Source organism: Diospyros lotus, chromosome 4, assembly GCF_014633365.1.
Source record: "Diospyros lotus cultivar Yz01 chromosome 4, ASM1463336v1, whole genome shotgun sequence".
In the NCBI taxonomy this organism is placed as follows: Eukaryota; Viridiplantae; Streptophyta; class Magnoliopsida; order Ericales; family Ebenaceae; genus Diospyros; species Diospyros lotus.
Genome location: NC_068341.1, coordinates 13,959,152 through 13,985,342, shown reverse-complemented (window position 1 = coordinate 13,985,342; position 26,191 = coordinate 13,959,152). Strand labels below are relative to the sequence as shown.

At 37.8% G+C, this 26,191-nt stretch overlaps 2 protein-coding genes across 4 annotated transcripts in view; one reads left to right on the top strand and one right to left on the bottom strand.

Moving 5' to 3' along the window:
• LOC127799344 (probable ubiquitin-like-specific protease 2B) overlaps nt 1-16,217 on the top strand; it is a 118,083-nt gene extending 101,866 nt beyond the window's left edge. For both annotated transcript variants that reach the window (XM_052333290.1, XM_052333292.1), the window contains 2 exons: nt 13,556-13,936; nt 14,870-16,217. In XM_052333290.1, the coding sequence (XP_052189250.1) occupies nt 13,556-13,936; nt 14,870-15,646 (1,158 nt within the window). In that variant the 3' untranslated portion in view covers nt 15,647-16,217. The remainder of the gene's footprint in view (nt 1-13,555; nt 13,937-14,869) is intronic.
• A 7,319-nt stretch (nt 16,218-23,536) lies between these two features.
• LOC127800409 (uncharacterized) lies at nt 23,537-25,875 on the bottom strand. Of its 2 annotated transcripts, XM_052335000.1 has the most exons (3): nt 25,543-25,875; nt 24,206-24,672; nt 23,537-24,016 (listed from the first exon to the last, which is right to left on the bottom strand). In XM_052335000.1, the coding sequence occupies exon 2, from the start codon at nt 24,661-24,663 to the stop codon at nt 24,214-24,216; it is 450 nt and encodes a 149-aa protein (XP_052190960.1). In that variant the 5' UTR covers nt 24,664-24,672; nt 25,543-25,875; the 3' UTR covers nt 23,537-24,016; nt 24,206-24,213. The 2 variants fall into 2 exon arrangements, with proteins under 2 accessions (XP_052190960.1, XP_052190959.1); XM_052334999.1 differs by having other exon boundaries at nt 23,537-24,672.
• Nucleotides 25,876-26,191: the final 316 nt, after the last annotated feature.

Here is a 26,191-nt window from a genome sequence, read left to right as displayed (position 1 = left end):
CCCATATCCCAATTTGTATCTAACCATAGACTGTCCTCACAATATCAAGCCTTTCTTACCTCACTAGACACTATAAAAATCCCAAGATCCATTCATGAGGCGTTCATGAGGCATTAAAGGATAAGAAGTGGACACTTGTTATGGAGGAGGAAATGAAAGCACTTGAAAAGTACAAAACTTTGGAGGTTATGTCTAGGCCAAAGGATAAGAAACCAATGGGATGTAAATGAATGTTTACAGTAAAATACAAATCTGATGAAACACTTGAAAGATACAAAGTGAGCTTGGTTACAAAAGGATATACAAACCTATGGCATTGACTATCAAGAAACGTTTTCTCCAATAGGCAAGATGAATATAGTTAGAATACTCATTTCCCTTGCTGCTTGTTTTAATTGGCCATTGCTATAGTTTGACGCTAAGAATGTCTTCTTACATGATGATTTAGAAGAAAAAGTTTACATGGAGCCTTCTTTTAGGTTCGAAGGATTATTTGGGGGAAATAGGTGTGTCAGTTGAAAAAGGTTTTGTATGGGCTAAAACAGTCTCCAAAGGCGTGGTTTGGAAGGTTTACAAAGGCAGTGGGGGAACTAAAATATAAACAAAGTCAAGGAGATCATACCTTGTTCATCACAACCCTATTGGTTTATGTTGATGATATTATTATTACAGGGAATGATGTTACTGAAAGACTTGCTCACAAGAATTTGAAATTAAAGACCTCGGTAAGCTAAGGTGCTTTCTTGGAATTGAAGTAACTTATTCAAAAACCAGCATAGTCCTATCCCAAAAGAAGTATATTTTGGACCTGCTAAAGGAAACAAGGAAACTAAATAGCAACGCAACAAGCTTTCCCATTGATCCGAATCGCAAAATAAAGTCAAAAAATGAAGGTGGCACAGTTAATAAAGACAGGTACCAAAGGTTAGTTGGTAAGTTAATATATCTATCTCATTCCAGGCTTGATATTGCTTACTCCATTGGAATTGTCGGCCAATTTATGCATGACCCAAGGGAAGAACATCTACAGGCCGTCAATCGCATCCTACATTACTTAAAGGCAACTCTAGGGAAAGGAATCTTGTTTCGGAACAATGGTGGTATAACTCTAGAAGTTTATTTTGATGTCGACTATGTAGGGTTACCTATGGATAGATGATCCACGTCTGGATACTGTGCATTTCTAGGAGGAAACTCGGTCACATGGAATAGTAAAAAGCAAAATATAGTTGCAAGATCAAAAGCCAAGACAGAATTTAGAGCTATAGCTCATGGAGTATGCAAACTTTTATGGATGAGGATTATCCTAAAGGATTAATCTACTTTGCCCGACAGCCTTACCGAGAGGCTGACCGAAGGGCGCAAAAATGACATAAATGCCCTCACCCAAATTGTAAATTTGCTTCCTCTGCCCCTTCCTTGCCCACCTCCTCTCTCCTTTCTCTCCCTGTAACGCCCCGCTTTTTCGAGAGTTAAATAACTTAGGAATTTTGGGAATTTTTTTTTTTTTTTCAATATAAACCATTTCCTGACAATCCCGTTTTACCTTCCCAGCATACTAAATAAGAATCAATAAGCTAAGACAGGTAATCATCATTAATGCAGAAGCTTAAAAATCGAAATCTGATATGGTACATAATCAATTCACTTTATAACAATATAAGAATGTGTACCATCATATCATTAAATACTTAAATACATGGAGACTTAACATCAAAAGATAATAACTGAGCACCTTAGATACATTTCGACGATTCCTTAGAAATACATTAAACCGTAACGATTATACATGATCATCAATATAGTATAATCTTCTAAGAACATGTCCTGAATCCTCATGAATGAGCATATACCCGAACAACTCACCGAAACCATCGGCCACGTCATCAATCATTCCCTTGCCATAGCTACAAATCCTAATTGGAACGTTTGAATGTTCTTAGGACATAACCCATTAGAAGATGAAACTTCTAGTGAGGGTCCAAAACATATATATGAATGCATGATGCAATAACATGAAGAAATATTTTCCCTAGTGTAACTTCCCTGGCCCACAAGCCCGGCACGGAATCCTAGGCAGAATCTTGGTACCTTTGGCAAGATAATCCTAACGTTATTCCATCAATTGCCCTTGGGGAATTACGGCTACACTTTTAAGGTGACATCCCATTCTCATGCACAAATATCAATATGTCAATAATATCGTGCCATGCAACAACACAACCTTTCATGCAATATAACAAAATGATCATAGCATTCATAAATATCATGCATATATAAGCAATCATATCATAAATATAAGTTCTTGGGATAAAACCACTCACAAAACTATACTTATGATAGGACAACTCACCTTTAGAGATAAACTCGAATTTCTCGAAAAGCGTGCATCGCCTCAATATGTGTGCCTGACCTCGATTTTCGTGCCAACTCTCGAAAGTTGCACCAATCACTTTTCCTCAAGCACATAAATCATAAAAAGCATATTTAATCACTAAATATCCCAAAATTCCCAAGTTATTTAACGCTTGAAAAAGCGGGGCGTTACACTCCCCTTCCATGGCTACCTCCAACAAGCACCGACTGCTGTTGCATCGCCTCACAGCAACGGTCGGCAAGGCGAAGGCGATGCTTACTGGAGGCAACCATGGAAGGGGAGAGAGAGGAAGGAGGAGGCAGGCAAGGAAAGGGCAAGGGAAGCAAATTTGCAATTTGAGTGAGGGCATTTCTATCTTTTTTGCACCCTTCAGTAAGGCTATGTAGTGTGGTCCTATACTAAATGACATCAAGATCAACCTAGAAGGAACGATGAAATTATATTGTAATAACAAATATGTTATCGATATTGCTCACAATCCAGTACAATATGATCGTACCAAACATATAGAGGTCGACAAACATTTTATTAAGGAAAAACTAGACAGTGGCATAATCACTACTTACTTATATGCCAACGGAAAATCAATTAGCTAACATCCTAACCAAAGGTCTTCCACTGGCAAGATTTCAGAAGATCACATGCAAGCTGGGAATGGTCAACATTTATTTGTCAACTTCAGGGGGAGTGTTGTTGAAATTAAGTTTGAATAGAAGATGAGATGATAAAGATATTTTGAGATGAGAAGATAAAGAAGAATGGAGATAAAGAGATAAGTGGTTACAAACACTACCACTTGAGTTTTAAATCCTTCCCTTTCTATTCAGTGCATATTTGAATTTGTATTTTATCCAATCCTTGTATTTTAGGAGTAATCCATAGCCTAGCTCATGTATAAATAGACATCTAAACTCAATGCATAATGGACATTACTACAGTATAAGTCTGTTTTACAAGGACCTTGCACCTTGATCTTCACATCCTCTAGGATGATTCATAGCCACAACTCACACAAACCAAGGGCCATAGCCCTAAATTCTACTTCTGCACTTGATCTTGCCACAATGCCTTGATTCATACTTCTCCAAGACACCAGATTGCCCCTAAAAACACATAATATCCAATAGTGGATCTCCTATCAATTAGAGACCTTCCATAATCAGCATCAATGAATCTTTTGATACTTAAATCAGCCCTTTGTTTAAACATAATGTCTTTGCCCGGTGTAGCTTTTAGGTAGTTTAGGATCCTTCTTACTGCATGCATATGCTCCTCGGTTGGGCTGTGCATGAATTGGCTTACTAGGCTGATAGCAAAGGCTATGTCAGGCGTAGTATGAAAGAGGTATATCAGCTTACCCATTAACCTTTGAAACCTTCCCTTATCAACTACCTCACCCTCAGAATTCTCCTACAATTTGATGTTAGGCTCTATCGGTATGCCAGCTCCTTTTTCCCCTATCGTACTTGTTTTTGCTAGCAAATCAAGTGCATACTTATGTTGAGATAGGAAAATTCCAACCTTAGAGTATATTACTTCAATTCTCGAAAAATATTTGGGAGCTTCAAGGTGTTTAATTTCAAATTCCTTGGCTAAATTTCCCTTGAGAATCTGTTGTTCTTCATCATTATTCCATGTAACCACAATGTCATCAACATATACTAGCAAGGTAGTTACCTTTTCTCCCAAATGCTTGATGAAGAAAGTATGATCCCTTTTACTCTGATGGTATCCCATAGATTTCATGGCCTTAGAAAATCTGTCAAACCTGGCTCATGGGGACTTTTTGAGCCCATACAAAGCCTTCTTAAGTCGGCACACTTTCCTTGCACCTTCTTCTTGAAATCCCGGAGGCAACTCCATGAACACCTCCTCCTCTAAATCTCCATGCAATAATGCATTTTTTACATCTAACTATTGTAGTTTCCACCCAAAATTGGTTGCTAGAGATATGAGAACCCTTACAGTGGTCATCTTTGCCACGGGCGCAAAAGTCTCAGGGTAGTCTATATCATAGGACTGTGTATAGCCCTTGACCATTAGCCTGACTTCATACTGTTCTAGGGTTCCATCAATCTTGTGTTTTAAATTAAATATCCACCTATAGCTGGATTAACTCCCTTGGGTCTAGAAATCAATTCCCATGTCTAATTTTTATTTAGGTCTCTCATCTCCTCCAACATAGCCTTCTTCCAAATTTGATCTTTTAGAGCCTCCTCTACTGATTTTGGAGTAACAATAGCATCCAAAGATGTTAGGAAGCTCTTATGGTTTTGGGAAAGGCGATGATAGGACAGATGACGAAAGCCTTAAGTTTTTGTTACAACAAAAACTTCATACCACCTCCAGAGGAAGGGCATGTCAAGGTTGATGGGACTAGACTATGTTATCCAATACCGGAGAGGCCAGAAGAACAAAGCAACTGATGCTCTATCCCGTTGTGTGGAAGAAAGGGCCTCAGTGGCTATCAGTGCAATTACTCTGGATTGGTTCCCATAAGTAACGACCAACTACACACAAAGAGGGTGGATCAAGGAGCTGATGGAACAAATGATCCTAGACCTAGATAGCAAACTAGGTTATTCCTTGCGGAATAGATTGCTAAGATATAAGGGCAGAATCATAATTGGTGAGGATGAAGCTCTTAGACAAAAGATCCTAGAGGCGTTACATGACTCTCCTATTGTGGGGGGCCATTCAGGAATGCAAAACACTTATAGCAAGGTCCGACAATTATTCTTTTGGCCAAGATTGAGGAGAAAGTAATGGAGTATGTGAAGGGCTGTGACATTTGTAATAGATGTAAGCACAAAAACATTCAACCCCCAAGGTTGTTGCAGCCCTTACTAGTACCTGACCAAGCATGGACTCACATCAACATAGATTTTATAAAAGGGTTACCGAAGTCCGAAGGAAAGGATTGTGTGTTAGTGGCGGTGGATCGTATGACCAAATACGCCCATTTCTTGGGTTTATCACACCCATTTACAGCACAGGAGGTGGCCAGGGTCTTCTTGGATCAGGTGGGCAAGTTACATGGGCTGCCTCAGGTGATTGTTTCAGATAGAGATAAAGTCTTTACCAGCCTCCCTCTAGAAAGAGATAATGAAATCCCTAGGAACACAGCTTCACATGTCTATAATCCGGAGACGAATGGATAGACCGAAAGGACTAATCAGGGCCTTGAGACATACTTAAGATGTGTGTGCCTAATGAATTCTACCGGGTGGCACAAATGGCTCTCATTGGCTCAATGGTGGTACAATACCACCCCACACTCCTCGCTAAAGATGACACCATTTGAAGCTTTATGTGGATACAAACCTCCACTCTTACCACTAGGAGGAAATCACAATCAGGTAGCTATGATTGGACGATTATTTGGCTCAGAGGCAGCAAATGTTACAGACCCTAAGAAAGGAGCTAGCCAATGCCCAAAAGAATGAAATAATATGCAGACCAGAAGAGGTGTACTTGAAACTAAGGCAAGACCAACTGAAAACTCTTTCCCCCATATTAGTAACTAAGCTGAGCCCCAAATTTTACGGGCCTTATGTTAGCCAAGGTGGGACAGGTGGCTTACAGACTCCAACTTCCAAAGGGGTCTCATATACACCCCCGTGTTCCATGTGTCACTCCTCAAACCATCCCCAAGCACCAACCCAATCAGTTCCACCCTACCTTCAGCAATAGAAACCGCACAACAAGAGCCAGAGCCCATTGCTATAGTGGATAGAAGAATAATCTATAAGCACCAGGCACCTATCACAGAGGTCCTCGTTCGCTAGTCCAACCTCCTGAAACAGTTTCTGAGGGCAGCAGGACTTCTATGAATTACTTGAGCACAAGTAATGCGTCTAACGGGGGGGGGGGGGAATTGTCATGAGATTATTATGTAAATAAAGAGATTATTAAGGTAGAAGGGTAAGGGGCATTGTTGTAATAAGGAGTAGATAGGCAGTTACAGCACATGGCTGCTTTTAATTCAAATGTAACCAAATAGTGGCGCCAAGGCTTGGAAGTATATAACCAACCTTCGCCTTCAAGAGAAGCATCTTTTGGCAATACAATTGAATCATTTTTCCCCCCACTTTCTCGAATTCTCTCTCTCTTTCTCTCTAGTTCTCTCCCTCTTGTTCTTTCTGTTCTTCTAATTGACTAGTTCCCATGCAATTCTCTTGGAAATTGCGAGAGAACTCTTGTTAGAACTATATTCTGACATTTCCTTCCCATAGAGTTTGAAGCGAGTCTCCCTAGTGTGTAGGTTTCTTGTAATAGCTACATCACAGCCCTTCGCGACCTGAATTCTTAGTTTGAGCCTTTGATTTTCCTACTTTAAACCTTGCTTCTCCTTTGTTACTGGTCATCATGGTAGAACCTTCAAAAGTATTCTCATTGAGCATAGCACCATCCGGTTTTCTTCACTTCTAACAATGGCAAATACTTCATTAAGAGTACGGAGTTTATCTCTACTAAGTACCTAAATCCTCACCTAACCAAATTCTGGATTGAGGCTTGCTAGGAATTCAACAATCATATCTCGCTCAAAAATTTGATTGAGGGTGGCAACATCCTCACTACACAACATTTTGATGTCCTAATAGTGATCAAGTTCTAGCCATAAGCCCTTCATTTTATTATAGTATTCTGTTACAGTTAATAATTCTTGCCTAGTACCACTAATCTTGGTCTTAATCTCAAAGATTACCGAGACATCTTGGACCTTAGAGTAAGTTTGACTCACTGTTTCCCAAATCTCCTTTGCTAAACTTAAAAACATAAAATTCTTACTAACCTCAAGCTGCATTGCACTCCATAGCCAAGACATAATGAGGGAGTCCTTAACACCCCATGCCGTGAAAGTGGGATTTGAGTCTTTCGAAGGAAGGGTAGTCAAGTGGCTGATCTTCCCCTAGCCTTTGAGGAAGGTCCTTACGAGTTGAGCTCACTGCAAGTAGTTCCTACCGTCTAGATGGTAGGAATTATGCATACCAGGCAAATCTCTAGCTCCGATTGGCAATTCTACTGGAGTTGATTCTCTAGTTGTCAGGGTGGGTTCAGCATCAACAAATTCTATCGTGTTCACCATATACTAGGTAGAACAAAGAAGAAGAAGCAATGAAGGCTTAGAAGGAACAAAAGGGAAACTATGTAATGAAGGCACACTAGGATTTTAGGCAGACTTGGTTGATATTGTAGGCTCTAATGCCATGTAGAAAAATTGAATGAAATTGATTAGAATGTGTCACAGCCCAAGGGTAATATTGTAACTAGTGGTTGGATAGTATTGTAATTAGATCCCAAGATGCACATGGCCACTTGGGAACTAACGATCGAGAGTTAGTTAGAAGAACTCTCTAAAGTGTAACCCAATCTCATGTGAGGATTATTCTACAAATCTTTTCCCTCTAATTCTCTCATTCTACTTCTCTCTCTTTCTCATTCTCGTGTTCTACCTTTCTCGCCTATTCTCTATTCTTCCTCAATTACAAAAGAACGTTTTCGTCAAATTTAGATCTAACATTTGATATCAGAACCAGTGACCTGGCCAGAGCAGTGGGTATGGCCGAAGGCACACAAGCGAAGCAAATGGAATCTAAATTAGATTCCATTGAATTGGGAATGCGACAGAACTAGGAGCAAGTAGGAGATCATTTGGAAATGTTGGAGTTGGGGATCAAAAATAATTAAGAGGAGATCAGTCGAAGCCAGTTTGAGAATGCGGCCAATTTGGATTGGGTCATTAGTGGGATCAAGGAGGAATTTACTGGATTAAGCTAGCAATTGAGGGTTGCCTTTAGCACGTTTGCTCGACAGCCCAATGCCAACCTTCCAATGGACTTTCCCCCCGAGGCTTCATCAGCGCCAATTCTAACGACGCTAAGAGCAAGACAAAGGCCTCATGATCAGATGGAAGCAGGGGATGGGATGGACGTAGAAAAAGACAATCTGACCCAAGGAGTCGGGGGTAACTACCCCAATCCTCCAAGGCCACGGATGGATATTCCCATGTTTGAACGGGATAGACCTCTAGTGGATTAGGTGATGCAAGAGGGTATTCTACCAGTATAGAGTAGCTGAAAATGAGAAGGTGAATATGGTTGTGGCCTATTTAGATGATGTAGTTAATGCTTGGTTTTAGAATTGGAGCAAAAGAAGGGGAGAATGGAGTTGGCTGGGGTTTGTGAATGGCATTTGCTATCAGTTTGGGGAGAAGATGAGAACAAATGTTATAGAAGAATTTAACAAGTTAAAACAAAGGGGATCCATGGGAGGAGTACTAGGTGAGATTCAAAGAACTCAAATCACTATTATCCCTATCTCACCCCTCCCTAGATGAAGCTTATTTTGTATCCAGCTTCATCGGTGATGATTAGATCTGCCCCACCGTGAAGATGCTCTACCCCACATCCATGGGGCAGGCAGTAGAGCAAGCTCACCTTCATGAGATGGCCCTAGAGGCTTTTTCCCAGAGACACAGGTTATCCCCTAAGGGAATTCAAGAGGAGAATTCATATGGGGCAGTAAGGGAAGTAATCAACCCTAGTAGAGGAATGGGTTGATAGTGAGGCCCCAACCAACACCACCCACAACTAAGGCCCTGATTATGGATCAAAAACGACAGTTGGGACTCTATTTTCGTTGTGGTGATAAGTTTGGGTCGGGGCACAAGTGCAAGAGGATGTTACTTACAATGGAAGGCTAAGGAGATGAAATAGAAAACAAGGGAGGGGAAGAACAGGAAGAGTTGATTGATGGAGATGAAGGAGGGGAATATCAATGCATGCCCTGCAAGAATGTGCCTCGGGTAGGGTATTGAAAGTAAAAGGAATAGTGAGAAAAAGGAAGCTCGTGGTACTCATTAACAGTGGCAGTACTCATAGTTTCCTTGATTAGGAAACAACCACTGTCCCATAGTGTGAACTGCAGGAGACTCCCTCGTTGTCTATGTTGATCACCAATGGGAGCCTAATGGTAAGCCAATACAAGTGTAAGGGATTCAGATGGGCTATGGGTGGTCAAGAATTCTTAGCTGACTTAAGGATTCTCAGGCTAGTAGGATGCCACATCGTGCTAAGGGTGGATTGGATGAGGACCGTGAGTCCCCTAGTGTTGACTTCAACACTTCGGAAGTCACTTTTGATAGGGAGGGCCAGAAGGTTACTTTGGTGGGATGTCAAGAGATAGAGGAATGTAAGGCAGTGTCAGGAAAGAGGCTACAAAGACTCTTGGAACAAGGGGGAACTTCTATAGGGAAATTACATTCCCTTTATGCTCTGGAAAGGGATATGGACCAAGGGGAGGGCAATTCTGATCTCAAGTCAAGGAGAAGCGATCAGACAATGCCTAAGGCCCTAGTGACAAGCACCACTCAAGTACACTCATATGACCCCATTCACCTATTGTTAATGGAATTTGAGGATATCTTTACCTCCCTCAACCCTTTCCCCTACACTAGTTCCTTGATCATTCTATTCACCTCAACCCCAGTAATAAACTAGTCAACCTAAGAGCCTACCATTACTCTCTTGTCCAAGAAGCTGAAATTGAAAAACTAAATAGAGACATGTTGGACAAATCCCTCATCCAATCAAGCCAAAGCTCGTTTGCTCCCCCAGTCCTCCTAGTAAAAAAGAAGAATGGGTCATGGAGATTCTGTGTGGACTACAGACAATTGAATTCCCTAACCATCAAAAACAAATTTCCAATACCTGTCATTGAGGACCTTCTTGATGAACTTACAGGAGCCTCAATTTTCTCCAAATTATACCTTATCTCTGAGTATCATCAAATTAGGATGAACCCCAATGACTATCATAAAACAGCTTTCAAACCCACCAAGGACATTATGAGTTCTTGGTTATGCCATTTGGACTCACTAATGTTCCTGCAACCTTCCAAACCCTAATGAACTATATTTCTGCTCCCTACCTTAGAAAGTTCGTACTGGTCTTCTTTGATGACATTTTAATCTATAACTCCAACCTAGACCAAGACTTGACCCACCTTAGAATAGCATTTGAAATCCTCAAGGGCCATCAACTCTATATGAAAGGGTCTAAGTGCACCTTTGCAAAATCTAGAGTGGAATATTTAGGGCATATTATATCAGGACAAGGGGTTAGCACCGATCCTCAAAAGGTTGCAACTATGGAGCACTAGCCTAAGCCCAAAACCCTAAAGGAGTTGAGGGGGTTCCTAGGGCTCTCATGCTACTACTGGAGATTTATTAGAGGCTATGGAGTGATAAGTAAGCCTCTCACAAATCTGTTGAAGAAGAACAATTTTCAATGGGGTATGAAGGAAAATGAGGCCTTTGAGATGTTAAAGAAAGCCATGACTCAAGCCCCAATTCTGGCTTTATCTAACTTTTCTAAGAAATTTGTATTGGAGATTGATGCCTGTGATATGGGAATAGGTGTTGTACTCGGCCAGGAGGGCAGACGAGTGTCTTACTTGAGCCAAGCCTTAGCACCAACGCACCTAGGCTTAAGTATATATGATAAGGAGCTGCTAGCCGTTTTGATGGCAGTAGAGAAATGGAGATATTATCTAGAGGGGAGAAAGTTCATCATAAGAACTAACCACGAAAGTATGAAGTTCCTATCCCAGCAGAGAGCACATAATCAGTTACAATGAAAGAGGATCACTAAGTTGATGGGGTCTGACTACACTATTCAATTCAAGAAAGGAAAGGAAAATTTAGTAGCAGACGCCCTATCAAGGAGGGAGAATACATCAAGCTGCCATGCCATCTCAGCTTTGATACTCGATTGGGTGCAAGGTATAACAAGTAGTTATGAGCGAACTACATGGATTAAGGAGATTCTAACTAAATTAGCAATACAACCTCAAGAGGAGTCAGGTTATTCCTTCAAGGGAGGGTTGCTAAGATATCAGGACCGAGTGGTCATAGGAGAAGATGCTCAACTGAGGAGACGCATCCTTCAATCACTACATGATTCTCCCATTGGAGGACACTCGGGACTGAACGTGACATATCACTGGGTAAGTATGTGTTGTAGTGCACCATCTACCAAAGGTGCAAGCATGAGCAGGTACCCTACCTGGGTCTTCTCCAGCCATTGGAAATACCTTCCCTAGCTTGGGAACAGATTTCTATGGATTTCATAGAAGGATTGCCCAGGTTGGAGGGATTTGATACTATCCTAGTGGTAGTGGATAGACTAACGAAATTCAATCACTTCATTATCCTAGCACATTCGTTTACTGCTACAGAGGTGGTGAGGAAGCTTATGGATTCGGTGTTTAAACTACATGGATTACCACGGGTTGTTATTTCTGATAGAGAGAATATTCACCAGCCAGTTGTGGAAAACTTTGTTTCAGTGATGGGGGATTAGGCTGCAATTGTCATCAGCCTACCATCTAGAAACAGATTTTCAAGTAGAACAAGTAAACCAGTGCTTAGAAACATATCTAAGATGCCTATGCTTTACAAAACTCAGGAGTTGGAGTCGTTGGATAGCATTGGCCCAGTGGTGGTACAACACCAACTTCCATATAGCCCATAAGAGGACTCCATTTGAAGCACTATTTGGGTGCCCACCCTTTATAATTTTAACTGTCATGCCCTACACTCTAGTGGAAACCTCATGTGATCAGTATTTGCAGGCAAGACATGAGGCGTTACAAGTCATTAAGAATGAACTAACCATGGCTCAACAGAGGATGAAACAGGCGGCTGACAGGCACCGCACGGACAGAACATTTGAGGTGGGAGAGGAGGTATATTTGAAGGTCAAGAGGTTCCAACAACACCTATTCAATAAGGGTCCTACAACAAAAATTAGCCCCAAGTATTGTGGACCCGTCCGGGTCATTGCAAAGGTAGGGCCAATGGCCTACCGGCTACAATTACCTAAAGAGGTGGGGTTACACCCGGTGTTTCATGTATCTTTCTTGAAGAAAGCATGGATATTGAAGAAGTTAGTGGTGGGGTTCTGAAGTCGATGGAAGATGGGATTGTGGAGGTGAAGCCTAAGGCAATGTTGGACAAAAGAATGATTTACAAGGACTCTCTCCCTCTCACATAGGTTTTGGTGCAATGGACACACCTGCACCTGGATAACACCACTTGGGAGTACTTACTAGATTTCCTCCAGCAATATCCTCGGGTGACTAGACTTTAATTTCTTGGGGACGAGAAATAATTCAAGGGGTGGTGGGTTGTCACAGCCCGAGGGTAATATTGTAACTAATGGTTGGATAGTATTGTAATTAGGGGATGGTATGATTGTAATTAGATCCCAAGATGCACATGGCCACTTGGGAACTAATGGTCGAGAGTGAGTTAGAAGAACTCTCTAGAATGTAACCCAATCTCCTATAAATAAGAAGCTATCTCGATGGCGATCATGTGAGGATTATTCTACAAATCTTTTCCCTCCAATTCTCTCATTCTACTTCTCTCTCTCTCTCTCTCTCTTTTCCTCTCTCATTCTCGTCTTCTACCTTTCTCGCCTATTCTCTGTTCTTCCTCAATTACGGAAGAACCTTCTTGTCAGATTCTTATATGATTCTCCAATAATTCAGAATATACACGGTGTTGTCCTCTTATAGGGAAACTACATAAGGAAAACTACCTTCTACAAGAAATACAACATAAGGATACATATTTACATTCTTAGGAAAGTTTCCTAAAGCTGAATTAGGAAAGATCCTATTCCAGATTAGGAAGCTTCTAAAACTGCAAACTATGACTATCACACACATCTTCGTTCACCAACAATATCTACCAAGATTTTTCAAAAATATGTAGATTATAATTCCCCACACTGTGAGATTAAAGCTTGATATGTTGTTGTTTATGTAGGTTACACTTCCAAAATGTGTCTTAATTGTTGATTGCAGCAGGGGCGTTCAATTTTCAAAAGTTAGTATTGAATTAAATAATTGTCATCCAAAAGAAATCTTAGCAACTACCAGCAACTTGCCTTCACAAGCTTGGGTTCAACTAACTTCTTGAGTTTGCTGTTGAAATTGTAATGGTTCCTTAGATTCTTTTTAATTGTCAACTACATAAAACTATTATTGTTTAAGAATCTTGTAGCATTAATATATAGTGCAGGAGCCTGAATTTAATTAGGCACCCCGTCATTTTCTTCTCTCTCTCTCCATGTTTTGTGATCCAAATATGATATGTTTTTTTTCCAGCTTAGCGCAGAGTGGTTCCCACCTGCTGAGCCTTCTTTCAAGCGTGTTCATATCCAGCGGCTTATCTGTAAAATCCTTGCAAGTGAAAATTCTCAACCATCCTCCAGTGGGAAACCTTGTGCCTCTAACTACCCCAGTGATAATGAGAATGAAACTTGCGTGGAAGTTGTTGCTCAGACAAGCCATCCTCTAGAGAGTTGTCATGGGAAAGTATCCGGTTCTCAAGCTTGTCAGAGGATTGAAATGACACTATTATCTGGATCTTCCAATGGTGTTGCTGATTCAGGCTTAGTCTTCAGGGAGTTTCTTGATGGACAATATCAAACTTTTGACCGAGCACCATCTTTTAGTGAGTTTAAAGGTGACATATTATCGATGCAGGTACTTCCATTTCACCATCTTCTAATCTTTTGGTGTAATTAATTTGAACTGTGTGCGTGTTTGTGTTCAAATCTTGCATTAAAATGCAGTTGGCATCAATAATAATGTTAGGTCTTGTCAGAGTGTTTTAGTTCTTTAGATTTGGAGGACAATTTCTGTTAGTCAGAATCCTTGAAGCTAACCAATTTATAGCAGATCATCAGGAAGAAGCCCAGGTTTTATATTCAAATATGTTGGTCAATTTTCTTGCCACTTGCTTGATGGAAATGGAGGAAACAGAGAAAAATGTGAATTTTTTTCTGTTGTTCTCCAGGTCAAAGGAGAATCAATTTATTGTGACAATGGAAAAGGGAAATAAATTAAATTTTGTTTTTTTGTTTTATATATATGCATTTGCTATGGGAAAAATGTCAGAAAATTTAAGAAAAAGAAAGATTTGTTTGAATCTTCTCCACGTAGACCTTGAAAAATCTGCTGAAATCCCTCAAAGATGGGAAAAGTTATGTAGAATTTGGATTATTTGGAGAATTTATTGATAATTCTTCAACAAAAAATGAATTATTTGCAAGAAAATCAGATTCAAATATAAGAGTGAAGATACCACTCAACAGTTGCCTCAACTGAAATTGGGTTAGCTAGCTGAGTTGTTGAACCTATAACCTGCTCAAGTTGCTTTTAACTAAGTTGATTTAAACCCGACACATCAACTATTATTCTCTGTTAATGGTGCGGCAGTTTATTTGGTGTGTTCTACATTCTGAATTTTGTAGACCTTTTTTATGCTGTGCTACATATATTTTTGTTGAGTTAATGAAGTCAGAACATTAATAAATTCTCTCTCAGGAAAAACTGTAATGCAAGGAACTTGTGTTACTGTTGTTAAATTCCTAATTCCTAGAAGCTGATTGAAATCGTATACTTTATGTTCAACAGGAAGATGTAGAAGCTGGTGAGCAGTTTGTCTATTCACCTTCAAACAGAGGTGATTTTCAGCAATTGGCTGGTATTGCCCCTGGAGGTTGCATTTTTCCTTATTTGCCAAGAGATTTCGGAGCAGAGACATCCTGGAACCCAGATATTGACCAAACCAGGCTTGAGGATGTAGAAGCACCTCCAGGAAAATCATTTTGTTCCTCTGATAATTCCTTAGAGGTTGAGGTCAAGGAAAATACCATTGATGGAAAGGATGTCAATACAGAAGAGAAAATCAATCAACCAGGATCTCCACCGTTAGAAAACATAGGGTGCCCGAAAGAAACCCTTGCCTCTGGTCCTAGAGAGATGGTCGATGTTGCAGATTCTCAGTCCCCTGATCATACTCTTGATTCCGGTCCCAATGCTGATAGCCTCACCCCTTCTCCAAAGAGTTTGGCTGAAATGTCCCATCAGGACTGCAATGTGCAAGAAAATGAGAGCATTCCTAGTGCTGATTTGTGTTTGATTGCTGATACTTTAGCATCTGAACCAGACGAACAGCAGGTTTATGACAGGGTTGGCGACTTCTCATTGCCAGAATCAGACAGGGATCAGGTTTTGGAGATGGCAGCTGTTGATTCGGTGCTGGAATCAGATGGACATCTGGCTGCCAAGAGGGTTGCTGATGACTCAGTGACTGAATCAGACAAGCAGCTGCCGACTGCTAAAAAACTCCGCCTCACGCCGCCTCTGGAAGAGGAAAGGAGGCTAACTAGAAGCGTCTCTCAAATGTAAATTGGGGTCAGCTAGATAGCTTAGCTTTTCTTCTATTTTAGCATTCTTCTTTTGGCCCTCCTGGTTTACCAGGAGCTCTCAACATGATAGATATATTGAATGCTGCATTGTGAATAGAATAGTAGTGTTCTATGGCGTTCCGTGGACTCTTGGACGTTGCTCGCCCCCTCCTCAAAAAAGTCTCCTTTCAGGCTGGAAAGTGGTGGTTCATATATAACCCATAGGACTTCTGTATTGTTGGCCATATATCTGCACAGTTGTACGTGGCAGTTAATGGAAGAAAATGATGATATGATTTTAACTAGCAATTTGCTAGAATAGGAAAGAAAATTATCATTACAATGTCTAGTTTGTTCAGTTTCTAACTGCGGCGGCATTGTTATTGTTCCAAGTGGGGAAATCTGAAACATTAATTGTTTGTTGGTTTCATAGAAGCTTTTGGATGTTGTGTGTATTTTAACGAAGTTGTAAAAGGGCCAAGTTGAGGCGAGTCGAAATTCTACCCTTGTCCGTTAGGCATGCATGCATGCGTGCGTTTAATAAAATAATCAAAATGCATTCTTAACATTAATTACAACTTATTTTTTTAAAATTAATATGATTTGATTTACTAGTATCATTAAGTTAATAGTTGATGTGTCATTAATTTATTTTGTGGATTACTCGGATGGGGAAAGTTTATTGGGACACTCTTGTGTGCTACTTTTACTATCAAAAATTATATTCTTGATAAATAATAATAATAATAATAATAATATTAAGCTATAAGAGCTTCAACCTTGTGATGTGCCTTTTTTTTCATATCTACTTGTATTTTAGCTTTTAGAGTTTTAATTAATTTTTCTATATCTCTATATTTGGGTAAAATATTGTTATTTTTAAATATTATAAAGTTAAAATTTTTAATATTTATGTCGACCGCCTTGGCCCTTGAGGGGTTACACCTTGCCTCACCAAAAATAAAATATGTGAATTCACGACTTCATGTTTTAAAATATTAACCTTTTGAATTTTTAATTTTTTAAAATATTAAAAACATATTTATTTAGTTATTTTAAAAATATATTTCGAAAAAATTATAAAAAAACTCAAAAAAATAAAAAATTATTTTGACTGTTTTCGATCAAAACAAGTGAAAAATCTCAAAATATAAAAAAAGCATCTGTCACTTCTCTTTTCCTTGTTCTCACAACAAGTCACTGAGTGAGGCTTCCTTGAAAAATAAGGGATAAATTTCAAAAGCCCCAAACGATCAAGACACGAGACACCATCCGTCGTGGCCATATTTTTTGTGGCATTTCTTTCCTTCTTTATTGGTCTTTTGCAACTCAGATCCTTTGTCACCGTAGTTTAGGATTTTACTTGTCGTTGTTTCGCCCTCCACCACGTAGTTTGGGATTTTACTTGTCGTTGTTTCGCCCTCCACCACCTATCTTTCACAATGTTGTTTCGCTCCTGTCGGCCTTCTGCGGCCGCCGTCACATGGCGTTCTGCCATGTATTTCTTTCATTTGGCCTCTGTTTGTCAATCTCACCTAGCTTCGACGAGAAGCTATGCATTAATATATATATATATATACATATACCATGATTTCCTATTCAATTTTCTTTTTTTTTAAGTAAAGCAATAATTGAAAAATAAAATAGTGGTAGGTGTAAAAATATGAAATGAATGAACATACTATTAATGATTATCACATACGTATAATGTATTCTTTCTCAATTGATTTGATTAGGTTTTTTGCGACTTGAGATTATGTATTCATAAGTTTTTTGGGATAATATTATTAGATATGATTAGCAAAAATGAGATATAAAAGATACGATATTATTGGCTCTTCAAAGTCCTGAAGTGTATAATAATCAAATTCATTGAATTAAATGTCATTAAAAAATTATTTTTAAAATTTCAAATAGAACACGTTTTCTACTTTTTCTGTTTTGAGAAACAGTTTTTTAAAATGACAAATAGATTGTATTTTAGTTTTTTAAAAATAGACTACCAAAATAAAAAATTAAGAATGAATTCAAAACTTAAAACTGAAAATTAAAACGCAAAGAAAACGAATCCTAATTTTTGAAAAAGTTAAACTAATGAGTTCTAATATGAGTATCTTACATTTATAACTGGGTTTTGTTATATATAATAATTAATTATATTAAGGATGATTGCTTAAACAAGACTGCACAATCTCTTGTTTATTTGAACTTGTAATCCTGGGCTTCCCATTAAAGAGTTAGATGGTTGTTATGCTTAGTAAGTTAAAACTTTTTATTTGCTTATGTGTGAGACTACATCATCATCTAATCATAATTACAAGAAGTGACTATGGCCCGCATGGGTAGCCCAGTTGGTCAAGAAGGGAGGCACAAAGTGCCTTCCATGGTAAATCTTGGACCAACACCGAGGATCGAGTCTCGCAAGCGACAGTGTGAGGGTACCTCTCTCCAAAGTGAGGGGAGCTCCTTGTGCGCGGTGAGTCCGGGTCTAGTCACTGCGTCTGACTGGGTCACATGATTAACCTCCCCTACATCCTATCAGGCTGGGTGTAGGGGGCATCCGGAGTGAGCAATTTCATCCACCTTTTAGACCAAGAAGTGACCGTGACTGTGACTGGATGATCCAAGTCTTAACTTTCCTAGCTTTTATACAACTATTTTTACCTATACATTATTTAAGTTTGTATTTTTACCATCACTGATATGAAGAATAGAAAACTAAAGAAATCATAGTTGGAAATTCTCTTATTTTATGAAACAATTTAAAGGAGGGGTACAAGCTTTAAAAAGTTTTAATAACATCATTTTGTATGAGAAAATAAAATATTATATTTATATATATATCATTATAATACATATTATTATAGCGATATATCCAAATCAGTATTAGTTATTGTCAAATATTGTTAGTATAGTGATGATGCTGAAAAAAAATAAGTCAGTCACACCCAGACTTATGCTAGAAGTTAATGTCTCATCAACTCATAATTTGACTCAGACTAAATGGAATTTCTAACAACCGCTAAGCATTTGTACTCCAAACCAAGCATATCCCTAGATTTCTTGGGAATTTATAAGGTAAAGGAACTCAATTATGGTAGAACATTAACATCGAAATACTCTCCACTCTCCAGGAAGATAAGGGTTATCACTGAAAGCACAATCTAAGCAAAGGAAGGTCTCAAAGGATCCATCAAATAAGCCCTCACCTTAGGCAATTCCTACTCAATAAGCCTCCAACTTGAGGCAATCCCTAGGATTTAGGGAATATGTAAGTTCAAACTTAGTATGAATAATCATAGGATAGTCATTTCAAGTCCTCCTGCTACCACACGTTCTAACCTTCATAAATTTAGGTCAAGACAATTCACATTTGTTCAACAATTTCAGTTCAACTTAATCTTAGATATGCAAAATTAAGAGAAATCAACTAATCCTCTATGACATGGACAGGGGTAGCTCGTTCTTCTCGTGATCCTCCTCAAGAAACTCATTCCAAAAGGTATAAAAATATATTTTCATAGATTTCGAAGCTCTCTCAAATTCCTCTCTAACTTGTGTTGGAGTAGCGTTATACCAGTCGAGTCTTGAAATAGTCATTCTTATTTGTTTATACAAATGTCCTAAATCGAGATTAGCTTGGCACATGGTTAAAATCTTTCTTAAATTCTATAAATTTAATTAGTGACTGATTATTACATCATCACATATCATATTTGGTGGGTTGGCACAATGAATGACACCACACAACCAAGAGAGGAGTGAATTGGACGATTAAGAATTTAAAACTTTTGAGGAGGTTTTGAAATAGAAATCACAAAAAATGAAATAAAAATAAAAGCACAATCAAAATAATGCTAGAAACAATAATTTTAGAGTAGTTCAGCTAAATCTAACATAATCCACTACCTTAACTTTCCACTAAAGATTTCAAATAATCTAATAAACCTCTTATTTAACCAAGTAGGCCCTTTAACATAAACCGATAAAAAATACAAACCTCCTATCAAAACTTAGTAAACTATGTAACTCATAAGTTAGGTAATACAAGAAAGATATACAAAGAGAGAATTTGAGAGTAGATACTCTCAATTACAATAATCTCTCAAATATAAACACAAAGACTTAAACAAATTATACAAATGATAAACAAAGCCTTTTAAGTGAAAAATGAAAGCACAAGCACTATTGAAAAATATAAATATAAATGTAAGCTCAAATTATTTTATTCTTGCTCATTAACCTTTTCCCAAGCTTTCTTGAACTGTATTTATAGGCTTCTCAAAAATTTGAAGAAAACTAGGCATTATTTAGCTATTAAAGCCTACAAAACTAGCTGTTGAAGCAATCTGCAAAGAAAACAATCGACTAAAAAACTGAACCGATCGACCAGTAAGGCAAAAATGGTTGACTGGTATGAAATTAGTTGACTAGAAATGATTTAGTAACGTTCAACCGAGCTTGGTCGAGAGTATGTATAAAAACGGTCGACGTGAAAGAAAAAAATAATCAACATAGACAAAAACAGTTTAACATGTTTGGAAAGTCAATCAACACTTTAAAAGAAAATGGTCGATCGTTTTTTAAAAACGATTGACATACTGGTCTTTAAAATTAAAATATGGATTTGAGATTCAAATACTATATAACCAATTTTGATATATCAAATATAAAAGATTCATTTGATAATAAAAATTTATTTTTTCAAACCAAATGTCATTAAAAGATTTGAGGATGAAATTTTTGACATTGGGTGAAATTGATTTTCATGATCGTGCATATTGAACTTATAAAATAATTTAGATGCATCAAGAACAAAAATTTTCAACATAAGAATAATATCGTATTTCATCATCAAAACTAAAACATCAAAGTCAAAACAACAATCTCCCCCCTTCTAATGATGACAAAACTACTATTAAATACCCAAAAATATTAATAATAAATTTATGTCATTTGATACCTTATTGAATCGATTATTATAATTATAAATGATTTTTTTAACGAGCCATTAACTTTGCATAACATGTTGAGTTACCATTTAGCTAAAGAATAATTCGACGTAAAACTTTGCAGTTCCTTTATTTCTTATATTGAGTGGGTAATTGCTTAAAAATATATACAAATTAAAATTAAATGTGTCATTGAAAAATGGTAATAATATGTTAAAAGAGGCCAAGGACACAAAATTAAGCCAAGCCGAAGAGACACCTATTTCAAGCGAAATCAAACAAATACAAAGATAAAAAGGACATCTATGCCTTCAAGTAATCTAATTTATTTATTTATAAACCAAAGCCTTATTCTAAATAGAATGTTTAAATACAGGAGATATCAAAGTCAAGATTAAATGGTGATAAAGTAAGTGAGTTTCAGTTATTACCAACTATAAGGCTTTACCTCCCCTCTTCTATTTTTGTCCATAAATTAATATGAAATGAGTTGGTATTATTGTAATTCCATTTTTTAGGCTAATAATTAATGGTTAAATTGCTAATTAAGTCAGTCTTGAATTGAAGCCAATCTTCTATGGGCAACAGTACAGGGGAAAGGTTCACTTTTTTTTCTCCATAGGCTATGTATTTGCTTGAAAATAGATATTGAAAATTTAGGCAAAGGAAATTTTATGTGTTCATTTTCATTTTTTTTTTTTGTTTTAGTTACAAAGTAAAAATTAAATCTGTCAGTTTGTTGTCATCTTCAAAAATTTTAAAACAAAAACACAAAAAAGAATGCCCTTTAATAAATTTATTTTATTTTATATAGTGATGCAACTTTGTTAATTGATCTGATAAAAAAACATTTATAAATTGATTTAATATTATTTTATTTTGCATATATTAATTTGTTTAATGAGATCATTTGAAAACAATATCCAACCAAATGATACTTTAATTTCTTTTGCTTTTATTTTAATTTTAAAACAAGCATGAAAATATAAAAGATAATGTTAATAGGGCACTCATTCAGGAGATAATGTTAATTTGTTTAATGAGATCATTTGATTCATTTTCAAGGACATCCCTTGTATTTTCAATTATCTCCAAGAGTCCCTATACTTTCAATTCTTTTCAAACACATCTCCTCCATCAGCTTAAACAACTAACATGGTCAATCTTGAATCAAAACGATATAGTTTTGATTTAATATTTTTAATTAAATTGTATAAAATTAAAATTAACTAAACATAAAATAAAAAATTCCAAAAAAAATAAATAAATAAGAAAAGTAGAGAAGAGAAGAGTGAGGGACAGGGAACCATTCATTGCTGGTGACGACTCTTCTTCTTTCCAATGAGTCTAGCAACATAAATAAATATGAAAGTAGTTGAACTTCCGGTGATGCTCAAATCAAATCTACCTACCTGGTCATTCCTTTGTTTCCTTATTCATGCAAGGTCACTTTCAAATTACGACTTACTTTCTTTCCTAAAGGCTGAAATGAAGCTCTTTACAACTGTTGCTGTACCTCGGATCTTAAACAACACTAGGAGAGGAAAGTTCAAGAGTTGGAGGATGAGAAAAGGATGGTGCAGCTTAGTTATCTATGGCTTCCTTGCATTTAAATTGTTCTCTCTCATATCTAATTCTCTTGTCAAATGAAAGAAATTGATTGAAGGACTGAGATACAATCTTGCAAATATTCCATCCACTTCTGATTAAAGTACTGAAAAGCTAAAGGAAGATAGATTATCTTCAAAAGTTGAATATTCTTGAAGAACAGGTGAACTTCCATTTTGTGTGCTCAACTTACCATGAGTAACTGTGAATGTGTGTAATGACTATTTGCTTTATGATTTCTTTTGTTTGGCAGGTTGCAGAGCTAAGGAAGAAGCAAGATACTCAAGTTCAACTCCTAGGACAAAAGCAGAAAGGTGACGAGCCTGCAAAACGGCTACAAGATGAAATTCATAGGATAAAGACTCAAAAGGTGTCATTTAAGATGTGCCTAGTGAAGTTTGGGGCGGGAAAATATTATTAATAGGATCCTCCATGATATTATCTTAGAATGTCTCTTCTAAATTCTGGTCGGATTTTCTTAAATTTTAACTTTTTGAGGAAAAAGAGTAACTCCAAGCTTTGGAATCTGGGGCTGAACTTTGTATGGGGCAATGGATCAAAACACCTATGTCAAAACTGGAGCAAAAGTTATTGTTGGAGTAGGTGATCCTCTCAGTGAACTTGAAAATCAAGGGCATAGGCTGTAATATGTCCTTCAAAATCTGCAATCAACACTTGAACTAGGTGCTTGTCTGTTGGTGGAAGCCTGTATTTCATAGAATTGGTAGCCGATTGCCAGATACTATCAAACATTAGTAAAGCAGGATCTTGTGATGTCGAACTATCTTCTGAATATATAGCTTCTTGTGATTCTCAAGTTTATTAGGAGTCTGATAGACAGAAAATGTGCTGACTTGGCTTGCCAATCCTAATTATCAGTGATGTAAAAATTCTGTCAAGAGTATCATGTGATCTCATGACACAGGTGGTAAAGTATGGATCGGTACTCCAACGGGAAGACAAGGCTGACTATTGCACACCTGAGGTGGATTGGTTAGCCAATCCAACTGCAAGCTTTGTAATTGATAATTTTCTAATCTAATAGTTTGCCATTTTAGCAGAGATGGTAACTTAAAAAGGGTATGGACTATGATATGTTCCATTTTATGCCACTCCATAGATGCCGAAAGAGAGATCATGGTACAATTTTCTGCCACAGTGCCATATATACAATTAAGATAATGGTGGAATTCTGGTAACACCTTGTGTCAAAGACTATCAATGCTAGGAACAAAGACTCAACCTCTAAATCTGCACCTACCATGGAAATGAATGGTCTATCAGCCGCTAGGTAGGTATTTTGATAACTACTCTAATACTACTAAATCTCATTCCAGAGAAATTTCACACTTTTTATTAATATGTTGCAAATCCAATTTGTTTCCCTAACATTAAAAAGTAAATGCCACAAGTGCACTATCAGGAAAATAGATAAAGCAGAATGACCACAATTCTTTTCCCAAAGTTTAATGACTTGCTTGATCCAAATTTTCCATAGCCACTGCGGTAATTTCTTATATCTAAGCATGGGCAGATAGGCAAGTAAAACCAGGGAAAGACCATCGTCTGTCCTTTTAAAGGTGTGAAAATATCGAGGCAAACCTCAAGTATACACCTTCAAATCCACAAGCCTGCTGCCTCTTCCTTCTACCACATGCAAGGCTGAAACCTGAAGCTTTCCTCTCCCTTATTCCTTTATCAGCAGGGCAAGAGATGACCGTGCAAGGGTTTCCTTCAGCTGTGAGAAAGAGATATGGGGAGAGTTGTGTGGATGCTACCGGGTTGACTCAGTGCATTGTGAAACCTCGTACCTGAAAGTTCACCCATGGTTAAACATTCCATTTTCTTTAAACAAGTAATCAGCCAACTAAATCATCATCTAACCACACCAATCAAGGTATAAATTAATCCTAGGCGCCCAAGTTCATGGATATCATTTGGGAAAAGCATATTAAACTACTAGTAGAAAAGGCACAACGAGAACGATTTCAAGCAATTACAAAGTCAGCTAATCTTCGCCTTCAATTCTTCTCCTCTTCTTCTTCTTCGTTGTCAAATTACTCTGCTCCACCGAATCGAAAGTCTCTCCATCACCGACCTCCCCACTTTTTCTCTTTTTCTTTTTCATCTTATGCATCTTCCCGGCACTACCGCTTCCGACACTGTCCTCGGCGTCCTGCACCAAATCATTCTCTTTTAGGTTTTTCATCAACTTCACCGGGTCTTGGCTCTTTGACCTCTTGGCGGCGTTGTTCTTTATCTTTTGGTTGGACTTGGACCCCTTGAGCTCCTGGTGGAATTGAACCAATTCGTTGAACGACACCAAAGCACGCCTCAGGTATGCCGACACTGCCTGGGAAGCTCCAGTCTCAATGGTGACGAAGTTGGAGAGGACTTTGGCTGCTTTGGAAAGAGAGATCGGCTTTGTGGACACAACTTTTCCTGAAATAGTCTTCATAGTAGACACCTAGGTGCAAGTGAAACGGAAACAGGAAAACGGCATTTTTCAAAAAAGTAGAAAACAAAAACATGGAGAAAATGCGTAAATAAAAAAGATATAGGGGCATTTTTGTAAATATAATTTTCAATATAAAAAATAGTTATTCAATCTAAACATAAACATAAATTCCATAATGCATTCAAACAAACATAAATATAAGTTCTATCATCCATAAACTATGACTTACTAATTAAAAACAAACAATAAATTTAAAAAAAAAAATCAAACATAATTTAAATTATAAAAGTTCCTCCACTTCATCATTCTCTTTCTCTATGGTCTCTTGGATATCAACCAAGTACAATATCATTTAATCAACACATCAACCAAGTTCACACTTCAATTCATTCCCACACTAAAGCCTAACAACTTGAATCAGTACAATTAAGAGCTACGGAGAAGATTGAGAGATGACAGAGTCGTTTAAAGTATAGCAGTTGGCGAGTTGGGATGGATAACATAGTCACCTCTGCTAAATGCTAAGCATCTATTGGGTTGAAGGCACATCCCTTTAACTGCCACCAGACAAATTTCACTTTTAAATTAAGGAAACCAACAATAATTCAGTTTGTAACAATTCTGAATGAGTTTATTTGATCAAACAGGGGCAGCCTCAAAATTAAGGTGACACGAATCAATAACCCTAGCAAGAAAAGGTTCCCAACTTCCCATCACTATGAAATATTATAACAACACAATCAAATTATCACAATGAAAGAAAAACCATTAGCTTACGGACAGGAATCAGGCCCTTTCAAGTAAAAACGAAGCAATACGAGAATCACCAGAAATAAGACCAAGAAACAGACAAAAGAAGAAAAACAAAAGAAATCATACCCCTTTAAGCGGAATCGACGGCGGCACCGAGCAATCGGAGTCTGTGTTTGTGAATCGACGGCAGCAAGGGGTAGCGACGATTCGTGTTGCACGTAAACGGCGGCACCGAGCACGGAAACGTCGATTCGTGTTTGTGAATCGACGGCGGCTCGGCCCAGTTTGTGTTTGTGAATCGACGGCGGCACCGAGCAATCGGAGTAGTGAGGCAAGGGGGGACGATGATAAGGGGACGGTCAGAGAGATAGAGAGTAGCTGTAAGCTGCGACGACGGTAAACCTGAGAGATGAGGGTTGGCAGAAGGCTGCCCTCGAATCGGAATTAATATTATGCTGTAATTCCGTCTCTAACCTCTTCCTGCCCACCTTTTTATTAATATTACAAAACGCCCCCCCCCCCCCCCCCCCAAAAAAAAAAAAAAAAAAAAAACATTTCCTGGATCATAGGTACGAGATGATGCAAGAGTTATGGCCAATATTCTATAATATTAGTATACTAGTTAGTGGCACTGCACTACTTTAGTTTTCTTTTTCTTATTTTGTCGTTATTTGTTTTCTATAAAACCATTAACGATAAATTTAATTTTGTAAATAATTATTATAAATTTTAATGTATTATGGAATTTTTTTTTAAATATAAAATTTAAACAATT

Coding starts and splice junctions, on each gene's coding strand:
- LOC127800409 (XM_052334999.1), bottom strand. CDS start 24,663: ATGAAGACTATTTCAGGAAAAGTTGTGTCCACAAAGCCGATCTCTCTT.